Source organism: Pseudoliparis swirei, chromosome 3 (assembly GCF_029220125.1).
Source record: "Pseudoliparis swirei isolate HS2019 ecotype Mariana Trench chromosome 3, NWPU_hadal_v1, whole genome shotgun sequence".
Lineage (NCBI taxonomy): Eukaryota > Metazoa > Chordata > Actinopteri > Perciformes > Liparidae > Pseudoliparis > Pseudoliparis swirei.
In genome coordinates, this window is record NC_079390.1 from 25,268,955 (window position 1) to 25,282,220 (window position 13,266).

Here is a 13,266-nt window from a genome sequence, read left to right on the forward strand (position 1 = left end):
ACAGGTGGGCAGACAGACAGGTGAGTGTGTGTGTGTCTGTGTGTGTGTCTGTGTGTGTCTGTGTGTGTGTCTGTGTGTGTGTGTGTCTGTGTGTGTGTGTGTGTGTGTGTGTGTGTGTGTGTGTGTGTGTGTGTGTGTGTGTGTGTTCTTACATTCCTGGTGGACAGGAAGTCCAGACCCTGAGCTACCTGGTAGGAAAACCTCATGAGATCACCGACAGAAACACTGTTGATCTGCACACCTGAGGGACAGACAGTCAGACAGAAAGACAGTCAGACGGAGAGACAGACAGACAGACAGTCAGACGGAGAGACAGTCAGTCAGACGGAGAGACAGTCAGACAGACAGACAGTCAGATGGAGAGACAGAGAGACAGTCAGACAGAGAGAGAGAGACAGTCAGACAGAGAGACAGTCAGACAGACAGTCAGATGGAGAGACAGCCAGACAGAGAGACAGACAGATAGAGAGACAGTCAGAGAGAGAGACAGTCAGACAGAGAGACAGTCAGACAGAGAGACAGACAGACAGTCAGACAGAGAGACAAAGAGACAGTCAGACAGAGAGACATTCAGACAGAGAGACAGTCAGACAGAGAGAGAGACAGAGAGACAGTCAGACAGAGAGAGAGACAGAGAGACAGTCAGACAGAGAGACAGACAGACAGAGAGACAGTCAGACAGAGAGTCAGACAGACAGACAGAGAGACAGTCAGACGGAGAGACAGACAGTCAGACAGACAGAGAGACAGAGACAGACAGACGGAGAGACAGACAGTCAGTCAGACAGACAGACAGAGAGACAGAGACAGTCAGACAGACAGACAGAGACAGTCAGACAGAGAGACAGTCAGACAGAGAGACAGCCAGACAGAGAGACAGTCAGACAGACAGTCAGACAGACAGTTAGACAGACAGACAGTCAGACAGACAGACAGGCAGACGTAGATTGTTACCCAGGTGTGTTTGTCCTGGACTCTGAACCGGCTGCATCTCCTGATAGTCTGAACAGCAGGAGATCCCACTGTCACTACACACACACACACACAGAGACACACACATATTCTTAATATTGATACAGAAGAGAAAACATTGAATAGCAACGACTTCAACAATAAGTTTGTATTGAACTAATCATAATATAATATATAGTAGTTATAGTATATACCTGGTACACCCCTATGTCACTAGAACACCCCTATGTCACTAGTACACCCCTATGTCACTGGTACACCCCTATGTCACTAGTACACCCCTATGTCACTAGTACACCCCTATGTCACTGGTACACCCCTATGTCACTAGAACACCCCTATGTCACTAGTACACCCCTATGTCACTAGTACACCCCTATGTCACTGGTACACCCCTATGTCACTAGAACACCCCTATGTCACTAGAACACCCCTATGTCACTAGTACACCCCTATGTCACTGGTACACCCCTATGTCACTGGTACACCCCTATGTCACTAGTACACCCCTATGTCACTAGTACACCCCTATGTCACTGGTACACCCCTATGTCACTAGTACACCCCTATGTCACTAGTACACCCCTATGTCACTGGTACACCCCTATGTCACTAGTACACCCCTATGTCACTGGTACACCCCTATGTCACTAGTACACCCCTATGTCACTAGTACACCCCTATGTCACTGGTACACCCCTATGTCACTGGTACACCCCTATGTCACTAGTACACCCCTATGTCACTGGTAGACCCCTATGCCACTAGTACACCCCTATGTCACTAGTACACCCCTATGCCACTAGTATACCCCTATGTCACTGGTACAATCCTATGCCACTGGTACACCCATATGTCACTGGTACACCCCTATGCCACTAGTACACCCCTATGTCACTGGTAGACCCCTATGTTACTGGTAGACCCCTATGTCACTAGTACAACCCTATGTCACTGGTACACCGCTATGCCACTAGTATACCCCTATGTCACTGGTACAACCCTATGCCACTAGTATACCCCTATGTCACTGGTAGACCCCTATGTCACTGGTAGACCCCTATGTTACTGGTAGACCCTATGTCTCTAGTACACCCCTATGTCACAAGTACACCCCTGTCACTGGTAGACCCCTATGTCACTGGTACACAATCGTTGGTACACCCCTATGTCACTAGTACACCCCTATGTCACTGGTACACACTCGTTGACACACCCCTATGTCACTAGTACACCCCTATGTCACTGGTACACCCCTATGTCACTGGTAGACCCCTATGTCACTAGTACACCCCTATGTCACTGGTACACCCCTATGTCACTGGTACACCCCTATGTCACTGGTAGACCCCTATGTCACTGGTACACAATCGTTGGTACACCCCTATGTCACTAGTACACCCCTATGTCACTGGTACACACTCGTTGGCACACCCCTATGCCACTAGTATATTCCTATGTCACTGGTAGACCCCTATGTCACTAGTACACCCCTATGTCACTAGTACACCCCTATGTCACTGGTACACCCCTATGCCACTAGTACACCCCTATGTCACTGGTAGTCCCCTATGTTACTGGTAGACCCCTATGTCACTAGTACACCCCTATGTCACTAGTACACCCCTATGCCACTAGTATACCCCTATGTCACTGGTACAACCATATGTCACTGGTAGACCCCTATGTTACTGGTAGACCCCTATGTCTCTAGTACACCCCTATGTCACTGGTACACCCCTGTCACTGGTACACCCCTATGTCACTAGTACACCCCTGTCACTGGTAGACCCCTATGTCACTGGTAGACCCCTATGTCACTGGTACACCCCTATGTCACTAGTACACCCCTATGTCACTGGTACACCCCTATATCACTATTACACCCCTATATCACTGGTAGACCCCTATGTCACTGGTAGACCCCTATGTCACTGGTAGACCCTTATGTCACTGGTAGACCCCTATGTCACTAATACACCCCTATGTCACTGGTACACAATCGTTGGCACACCCCTATGACACTGGTACACACTCGTTGACACACCCCTATGTCACTAGTACACCCCTATGTCACTGGTACACCCCTATGTCACTGGTACACCTCTATGTCACTGGTACACACTCGTTGGCACACCCCTATGCCACTAGTATACCCCTATGTCACTGGTAGACCCCTATGTCACTAGCACACCCCTATGTCAATGGTAGTCCCCTATGTTACTGGTAGACCCCTATGTCACTAGTACACCCCTATGCCACTAGTATACCCCTATGTCACTGGTACAACCATATGTCACTGGTAGACCCCTATGTTACTGGTAGACCCCTATGTCTCTAGTACACCCCTATGTCACTGGTACACCCCTATGCCACTAGTACACCCCTATGTCACTGGTACACCCCTATGCCACTAGTACACCCCTATGCCACTAGTATACCCCTATGTCACTGGTACAACCATATGTCACTGGTAGACCCCTATGTTACTGGTAGACCCCTATGTCTCTAGTACACCCCTATGTCACTGGTACACCCCTGTCACTGGTACACCCCTATGTCACTAGTACACCCCTGTCACTGGTAGACCCCTATGTCACTGGTAGACCCCTATGTCACTGGTACACCCCTATGTCACTAGTACACCCCTATGTCACTGGTACACCCCTATATCACTATTACACCCCTATGTCACTGGTAGACCCCTATGTCACTGGTAGACCCCTATGTCACTGGTAGACCCTTATGTCACTGGTAGACCCCTATGTCACTAATACACCCCTATGTCACTGGTACACAATCGTTGGCACACCCCTATGACACTGGTACACACTCGTTGACACACCCCTATGTCACTAGTACACCCCTATGTCACTGGTACACCCCTATGTCACTGGTACACCTCTATGTCACTGGTACACACTCGTTGGCACACCCCTATGCCACTAGTATACCCCTATGTCACTGGTAGACCCCTATGTCACTAGCACACCCCTATGTCAATGGTAGTCCCCTATGTTACTGGTAGACCCCTATGTCACTAGTACACCCCTATGCCACTAGTATACCCCTATGTCACTGGTACAACCATATGTCACTGGTAGACCCCTATGTTACTGGTAGACCCCTATGTCTCTAGTACACCCCTATGTCACTGGTACACCCCTATGCCACTAGTACACCCCTATGTCACTGGTACACCCCTATGCCACTAGTACACCCCTATGCCACTAGTACACCCCTATGCCACTAGTATACCCCTATGTCACTGGTACAACCATATGTCACTGGTAGACCCCTATGTTACTGGTAGACCCCTATGTCTCTAGTACACCCCTATGTCACTGGTACACCCCTATGTCACTAGTACACCCCTATGCCACTAGTACACCCCTATGTCACTGGTAGACCCCTATGCCACTGGTAGACCCCTATGTCACTAGTACACCCCTATGTAACTGGTAGACCCCTATGTCACTAGTACACCCCTATGTCACTGGTACACCCCTATGCCACTAGTACACCCCTATGTCACTGGTAGACCCCTATGTTACTGGTAGACCCCTATGTCACTAGTACACCCCTATGCCACTAGTACACCCCTATGCCACTGGTACACCCCTATGTCACTAGTACAACCCTATGTCACTGGTAGACCCCTATGTTACTGGTAGACCCCTATGTCTCTAGTACACCCCTATGTCACTGGTACAGCCCTATGTCACTGGTACACCCCTATGTCACAAGTACACCCCTGTCACTGGTAGACCCCTATGTCACTGGTAGACCCCTATGTCACTGGTACACCCCTATGTCACTGGTACACCCGTATGTCACTAGTACACCCCTATGCCACTAGTACACCCCTATGTCACTGGTAGACCCCTATGCCACTGGTAGACCCCTATGTCACTAGTACACCCCTATGTAACTGGTAGACCCCTATGTCACTAGTACACCCCTATGTCACTAGTACACCCCTATGTCACTGGTACACCCGTATGTCACTAGTACACCCCTATGTCACTGGTAGACCCCTATGTTACTGGTAGACCCCTATGTCTCTAGTACACCCCTATGTCACTGGTACACCCCTGTCACTGGTACACCCCTATGTCACTAGTACACCCCTGTCACTGGTAGACCCCTATGTCACTGGTAGACCCCTATGTCACTGGTACACCCCTATGTCACTAGTATACCCCTATGTCACTGGTACAATCCTATGCCACTGGTACACCCATATGTCACTGGTACACCCCTATGCCACTAGTACACCCCTATGTCACTGGTAGACCCCTATGTTACAGGTATACCCCTATGTCACTAATACACCCCTATGTCACTGGTACACAATCGTTGGCACACCCCTATGCCACTAGTATACCCCTATGTCACTGGTAGACCCCTATGTCACTAGTACACCCCTATGTCACTAGTACACCCCTATGTCACTGGTACACCCCTATGCCACTAGTACACCCCTATGTCACTGGTAGTCCCCTATGTTACTGGTAGACCCCTATGTCACTAGTACACCCCTATGTCACTAGTACACCCCTATGCCACTAGTATACCCCTATGTCACTGGTACAACCATATGTCACTGGTAGACCCCTATGTTACTGGTAGACCCCTATGTCTCTAGTACACCCCTATGTCACTGGTACACCCCTGTCACTGGTACACCCCTATGTCACTAGTACACCACTGTCACTGGTAGACCCCTATGTCACTGGTAGACCCCTATGTCACTGGTACACCCCTATGTCACTAGTACACCCCTATGTCACTGGTACACCCCTATATCACTATTACACCCCTATGTCACTGGTAGACCCCTATGTCACTGGTAGACCCCTATGTCACTGGTAGACCCTTATGTCACTGGTAGACCCCTATGTCACTAATACACCCCTATGTCACTGGTACACAATCGTTGGCACACCCCTATGTCACTAGTACACCCCTATGTCACTGGTACACACTCGTTGACACACCCCTATGTCACTAGTACACCCCTATGTCACTAGTACACCCCTATGCCACTAGTATACCCCTATGTCACTGGTACAACCATATGTCACTGGTAGACCCCTATGTTACTGGTAGACCCCTATGTCTCTAGTACACCCCTATGTCACTGGTACACCCCTATGCCACTAGTACACCCCTATGTCACTGGTACACCCCTATGCCACTAGTACACCCCTATGCCACTAGTACACCCCTATGCCACTAGTATACCCCTATGTCACTGGTACAACCATATGTCACTGGTAGACCCCTATGTTACTGGTAGACCCCTATGTCTCTAGTACACCCCTATGTCACTGGTACACCCCTATGTCACTAGTACACCCCTATGCCACTAGTACACCCCTATGTCACTGGTAGACCCCTATGCCACTGGTAGACCCCTATGTCACTAGTACACCCCTATGTAACTGGTAGACCCCTATGTCACTAGTACACCCCTATGTCACTGGTACACCCCTATGCCACTAGTACACCCCTATGTCACTGGTAGACCCCTATGTTACTGGTAGACCCCTATGTCACTAGTACACCCCTATGCCACTAGTACACCCCTATGTCACTGGTACACCCCTATGTCACTGGTACAACCCTATGTCACTGGTAGACCCCTATGTTACTGGTAGACCCCTATGTCTCTAGTACACCCCTATGTCACTGGTACAGCCCTATGTCACTGGTACACCCCTATGTCACAAGTACACCCCTGTCACTGGTAGACCCCTATGTCACTGGTAGACCCCTATGTCACTGGTACACCCCTATGTCACTGGTACACCCGTATGTCACTAGTACACCCCTATGCCACTAGTACACCCCTATGTCACTGGTAGACCCCTATGCCACTGGTAGACCCCTATGTCACTAGTACACCCCTATGTAACTGGTAGACCCCTATGTCACTAGTACACCCCTATGTCACTAGTACACCCCTATGTCACTGGTACACCCGTATGTCACTAGTACACCCCTATGTCACTGGTACACCCGTATGCCACTAGTACACCCCTATGTCACTGGTAGACCCCTATGCCACTGGTAGACCCCTATGTCACTAGTACACCCCTATGTTACTGGTAGACCCCTATGTCTCTAGTACACCCCTATGTCACTGGTACACCCCTGTCACTGGTACACCCCTATGTCACTAGTACACCCCTGTCACTGGTAGACCCCTATGTCACTGGTAGACCCCTATGTCACTGGTACACCCCTATGTCACTAGTATACCCCTATGTCACTGGTACAATCCTATGCCACTGGTACACCCATATGTCACTGGTACACCCCTATGCCACTAGTACACCCCTATGTCACTGGTAGACCCCTATGTTACAGGTATACCCCTATGTCACTAATACACCCCTATGTCACTGGTACACAATCGTTGGCACACCCCTATGCCACTAGTATACCCCTATGTCACTGGTAGACCCCTATGTCACTAGTACACCCCTATGTCACTAGTACACCCCTATGTCACTGGTACACCCCTATGCCACTAGTACACCCCTATGTCACTGGTAGTCCCCTATGTTACTGGTAGACCCCTATGTCACTAGTACACCCCTATGTCACTAGTACACCCCTATGCCACTAGTATACCCCTATGTCACTGGTACAACCATATGTCACTGGTAGACCCCTATGTTACTGGTAGACCCCTATGTCTCTAGTACACCCCTATGTCACTGGTACACCCCTGTCACTGGTACACCCCTATGTCACTAGTACACCACTGTCACTGGTAGACCCCTATGTCACTGGTAGACCCCTATGTCACTGGTACACCCCTATGTCACTAGTACACCCCTATGTCACTGGTACACCCCTATATCACTATTACACCCCTATGTCACTGGTAGACCCCTATGTCACTGGTAGACCCCTATGTCACTGGTAGACCCTTATGTCACTGGTAGACCCCTATGTCACTAATACACCCCTATGTCACTGGTACACAATCGTTGGCACACCCCTATGTCACTAGTACACCCCTATGTCACTGGTACACACTCGTTGACACACCCCTATGTCACTAGTACACCCCTATGTCACTGGTACACCCCTATGTCACTGGTACACACTCGTTGGCACACCCCTATGCCACTAGTATACCCCTATGTCACTGGTAGACCCCTATGTCACTAGTACACCCCTATGTCAATGGTAGTCCCCTATGTTACTGGTAGACCCCTATGTCACTAGTACACCCCTATGCCACTAGTATACCCCTATGTCACTGGTACAACCATATGTCACTGGTAGACCCCTATGTTACTGGTAGACCCCTATGTCTCTAGTACACCCCTATGTCACTGGTACACCCCTATGCCACTAGTACACCCCTATGTCACTGGTACACCCCTATGCCACTAGTACACCCCTATGCCACTAGTACACCCCTATGCCACTAGTATACCCCTATGTCACTGGTACAACCATATGTCACTGGTAGACCCCTATGTTACTGGTAGACCCTATGTCTCTAGTACACCCCTATGTCACTGGTACACCCTATGTCACTAGTACACCCCTATGCCACTAGTACACCCCTATGTCACTGGTAGACCCCTATGCCACTGGTAGACCCCTATGTCACTAGTACACCCCTATGTAACTGGTAGACCCCTATGTCACTAGTACACCCCTATGTCACTGGTACACCCCTATGCCACTAGTACACCCCTATGTCACTGGTAGACCCCAATGTTACTGGTAGACCCCTATGTCACTAGTACACCCCTATGCCACTAGTACACCCCTATGTCACTGGTACACCCCTATGTCACTGGTACAACCCTATGTCACTGGTAGACCCCTATGTTACTGGTAGACCCCTATGTCTCTAGTACACCCCTATGTCACTGGTACACCCCTATGTCACTGGTACACCCCTATGTCACAAGTACACCCCTGTCACTGGTAGACCCCTATGTCACTGGTAGACCCCTATGTCACTGGTACACCCCTATGTCACTGGTACACCCGTATGTCACTAGTACACCCCTATGCCACTAGTACACCCCTATGTCACTGGTAGACCCCTATGTCACTAGTACACCCCTATGTAACTGGTAGACCCCTATGTCACTAGTACACCCCTATGTCACTGGTACACCCGTATGTCACTAGTACACCCCTATGTCACTGGTAGACCCCTATGTTACTGGTAGACCCCTATGTCTCTAGTACACCCCTATGTCACTGGTACACCCCTGTCACTGGTACACCCCTATGTCACTAGTACACCCCTGTCACTGGTAGACCCCTATGTCACTGGTAGACCCCTATGTCACTGGTACACCCCTATGTCACTAGTACACCCCTATGTCACTGGTACACCCCTATATCACTATTACACCCCTATGTCACTGGTAGACCCCTATGTCACTGGTAGACCCCTATGTCACTGGTAGACCCCTATGTCACTAATACACCCCTATGTGTTCGGCTCTCTGGCTCTCTCCGAAGGCGGTCGCATTTTTTCTCTCCCCCCCCCTTCCCATGACCTTCCCTTCCCTGCTTGGCTTCTCTCGTCATGTCTTGTCTGTCTCTATACTGGAGAGACTCTCTACGCATCGCTCTTGAACTAAAAATCATGGACGTAATCAACAGGTGCATAAACGCAATTGACACCATCTTGTGGACGAGAAGCTCGGGTTCGGGGAACCTGCCTGTCCTGCTGGGACGAATGTTGCTGGATACACGATGGACGCGGGGGCGTAGTGGCGGGTCTTGTGCCTAGCACCACTCTCCGTGGAGGACGTAGAAGACATCTACCTATTCGGAACTATGATTACAGGATTTCTGCTGTTTGGATTTGGCGCTGCCCTGGCTTATCGGAAAATTAAGGAAACGGTGACAGCTGTAAAAAAAACCCTAAGGCTGCCCGACATGATTGACGCGTTGGGTAGAGTTGTTAGCACTCAGACTGTGGCATTAAACCGCCAGAATGATAACATCGTGGAGAAGCTGACGGCTCTGCAAATGAAAGTGGATCGATTTGAAATCCTATTGGCAAACGGGAGGAAGATGGAGGAATAGTGGTTGCGCAAAATTGAAATGCAGCTACTGGAAGACCAAACAATCCCAATCTTATCTGCTTTCGGCTCCCTTACCAGGACGGGCCTTGGCCAAGGCCGTTACTGGAACAACAACACCCCCGGAGATCACTGGAAAGAGAATCTCTCTTATTCCTTCCCCTATCCACAGACACCTGTGGTTGTTTTCTCCCAGGACCTTTCAAGGCTATCTCCATGGCAACGACCATCTTGCGGACTGAGAACTCTGTCTGTTGTGGCCTGGGGGAGGACGACATACCAGAACACGCACACGAACTTTCAATAATACTGATTTGCATTCACTACCCCTCCCCATCCCACGCCTGCCTGCTTTTTACCCCAGTGTGACCGGACGGGCTGTGGCTGGCGCTGCTGTGATGGCGCCGGACCGGCTGGCTGCTTGTCGGTGCTGGTTACCTTCTGCCCCCAATGGATGGGCTTAGATCACCCAGTTGTTGGATTACCTCCCCTCCCCCCTTCCTACTCGTTGCAAGTCATGTCTAAAATGTATGTGCTTATGTGCTAAGGTGTTTTTTTCCTGTTCCCACACTGTACCCCTCTCGGGGCATAGTCGGGGGGTTGGTGTTTTTTCTCGCCTTCTTCCCTCATGTTATGCTGTAATCTTTCATCCACCCTTTCTTGTAATTTCGATGCTTTTGTACCTGTACTCTGGCAAACGACAAATAAATATATCAATCAATCAATCAATCAATGTCACTGGTACACAATCGTTGGCACACCCCTATGTCACTAGTACACCCCTATGTCACTGGTACACACTCGTTGACACACCCCTATGTCACTAGTACACCCCTATGTCACTGGTACACCCCTATGTCACTGGTACACCTCTATGTCACTGGTACACACTCGTTGGCACACCCCTATGCCACTAGTATACCCCTATGTCACTGGTAGACCCCTATGTCACTAGTACACCCCTATGTCAATGGTAGTCCCCTATGTTACTGGTAGACCCCTATGTCACTAGTACACCCCTATGCCACTAGTATACCCCTATGTCACTGGTACAACCATATGTCACTGGTAGACCCCTATGTTACTGGTAGACCCCTATGTCTCTAGTACACCCCTATGTCACTGGTTCACCCCTATGCCACTAGTACACCCCTATGTCACTGGTACACCCCTATGCCACTAGTACACCCCTATGCCACTAGTACACCCCTATGTCACTGGTAGACCCCTATGCCACTGGTAGACCCCTATGTCACTAGTACACCCCTATGTAACTGGTAGACCCCTATGTCACTAGTACACCCCTATGTCACTGGTACACCCCTATGCCACTAGTATACCCCTATGTCACTGGTAGACCCCTATGTTACTGGTAGACCCCTATGTCACTAGTACACCCCTATGTCACTGGTACACCCCTATGTCACTGGTACAACCCTATGTCACTGGTAGACCCCTATGTTACTGGTAGACCCCTATGTCTCTAGTACACCCCTATGTCACTGGTACACCCCTATGTCACTGGTACACCCCTATGTCACAAGTACACCCCTGTCACTGGTAGACCCCTATGTCACTGGTAGACCCCTATGTCACTGGTACACCCCTATGTCACTGGTACACCCGTATGTCACTAGTACACCCCTATGCCACTAGTACACCCCTATGTCACTGGTAGACCCCTATGCCACTGGTAGACCCCTATGTCACTAGTACACCCCTATGTAACTGGTAGACCCCTATGTCACTAGTACACCCCTATGTCACTAGTACACCCCTATGTCACTGGTACACCCGTATGTCACTAGTACACCCCTATGTCACTGGTAGACCCCTATGTCTGTGGTACAACCCTATGTCACTATTACACCCCTATGTCACTGGTAGGCCCCTATGTCACTGGTAGACCCTTATGTCACTGGTAGACCCCTATGTCTCTGGTAGACCCCTATGTCACTGGTACACCCCTATGTCACTAGTACACCCCTATGTCACTGGTACACCCCTATGTCACTGGTATATACTCGTTGGCACACCCCTTTGTCACTGGTACACCCCTATGTCACTAGTACACCCCTATGTCACTGGTAGACCCCTATGTCTCTGGTACACCTCTATGTCACTGGTACACCCCTATGTCTCTAGTACACCCCTATGTCACTGGTAGACCCCTATGTCACTAGTACACACCTATGCCACTAGTACACCCCTATGCCACTAGTACACCCCTATGTCACTGGTAGACCCCTATGTCACTGGTACACCCCTATGTCACTAGTACACCACTATGTCACTGGTAGACCCCTATGTCACTGGTAGACCCTTATGTCACTGGTAGACCCCTATGTCACTGGTACACCCCTATGTCACTAGTACACCCCTATGTCACTAGTACACCCCTATGTCACTGGTACACCCGTATGTCACTAGTACACCCCTATGTCACTGGTAGACCCCTATGTCTGTGGTACACCCCTATGTCACTATTACACCCCTATGTCACTGGTAGGCCCCTATGTCACTGGTATATACTCGTTGGCACACCCCTATGTCACTGGTACACCCCTATGTCACTAGTACACCCCTATGTCACTGGTAGACCCCTATGTCTCTGGTACACCCCTATGTCACTGGTACACCACTATGTCTCTAGTACACCCCTATGTCACTGGTAGACCCCTATGTCACTAGTACACACCTATGCCACTAGTACACCCCTATGCCACTAGTACACCCCTATGTCACTGGTAGACCCCTATGTCACTGGTACACCCCTATGTCACTAGTACACCACTATGTCACTGGTAGACCCCTATGTCTCTGGTACACCCCTATGTCACTGGTACACCCCTATGTCTCTAGTACACCCCTATGTCACTGGTAGACCCCTATGTCACTAGTACACACCTATGCCACTAGTACACCCCTATGCCACTAGTACACCCCTATGTCACTGGTAGACCCCTATGTCACTGGTACACCCCTATGTCACTAGTACACCACTATGTCACTGGTAGACCCCTATGTCACTGGTAGACCCTTATGTCACTGGTAGACCCCTATGTCACTGGTACACCCCTATGTCACTAGTACACCCCTATGTCACTGGTAGACCCCTATGTCTCTGGTACACCCCTATGTCACTGGTACACCCCTATGTCTCTAGTACACCCCTATGTCACTGGTAGACCCCTATGTCACTAGTACACACCTA

General features: G+C 49.8%; 1 protein-coding gene across 1 annotated transcript in view; it reads right to left on the reverse strand.

Annotated features, from left to right (window-relative positions):
• The window catches only part of LOC130191752 (macrophage colony-stimulating factor 1 receptor 2-like), a 50,433-nt gene that overhangs the window by 4,899 nt on the left and 32,268 nt on the right, over positions 1-13,266 (reverse strand). Inside the window, exons 18-19 of the mRNA XM_056411443.1 lie at positions 955-1,028; positions 153-241 (exon numbers count right to left, since the gene is read on the reverse strand). Coding sequence (XP_056267418.1) covers positions 153-241; positions 955-1,028 — 163 coding nt within the window. The remainder of the gene's footprint in view (positions 1-152; positions 242-954; positions 1,029-13,266) is intronic.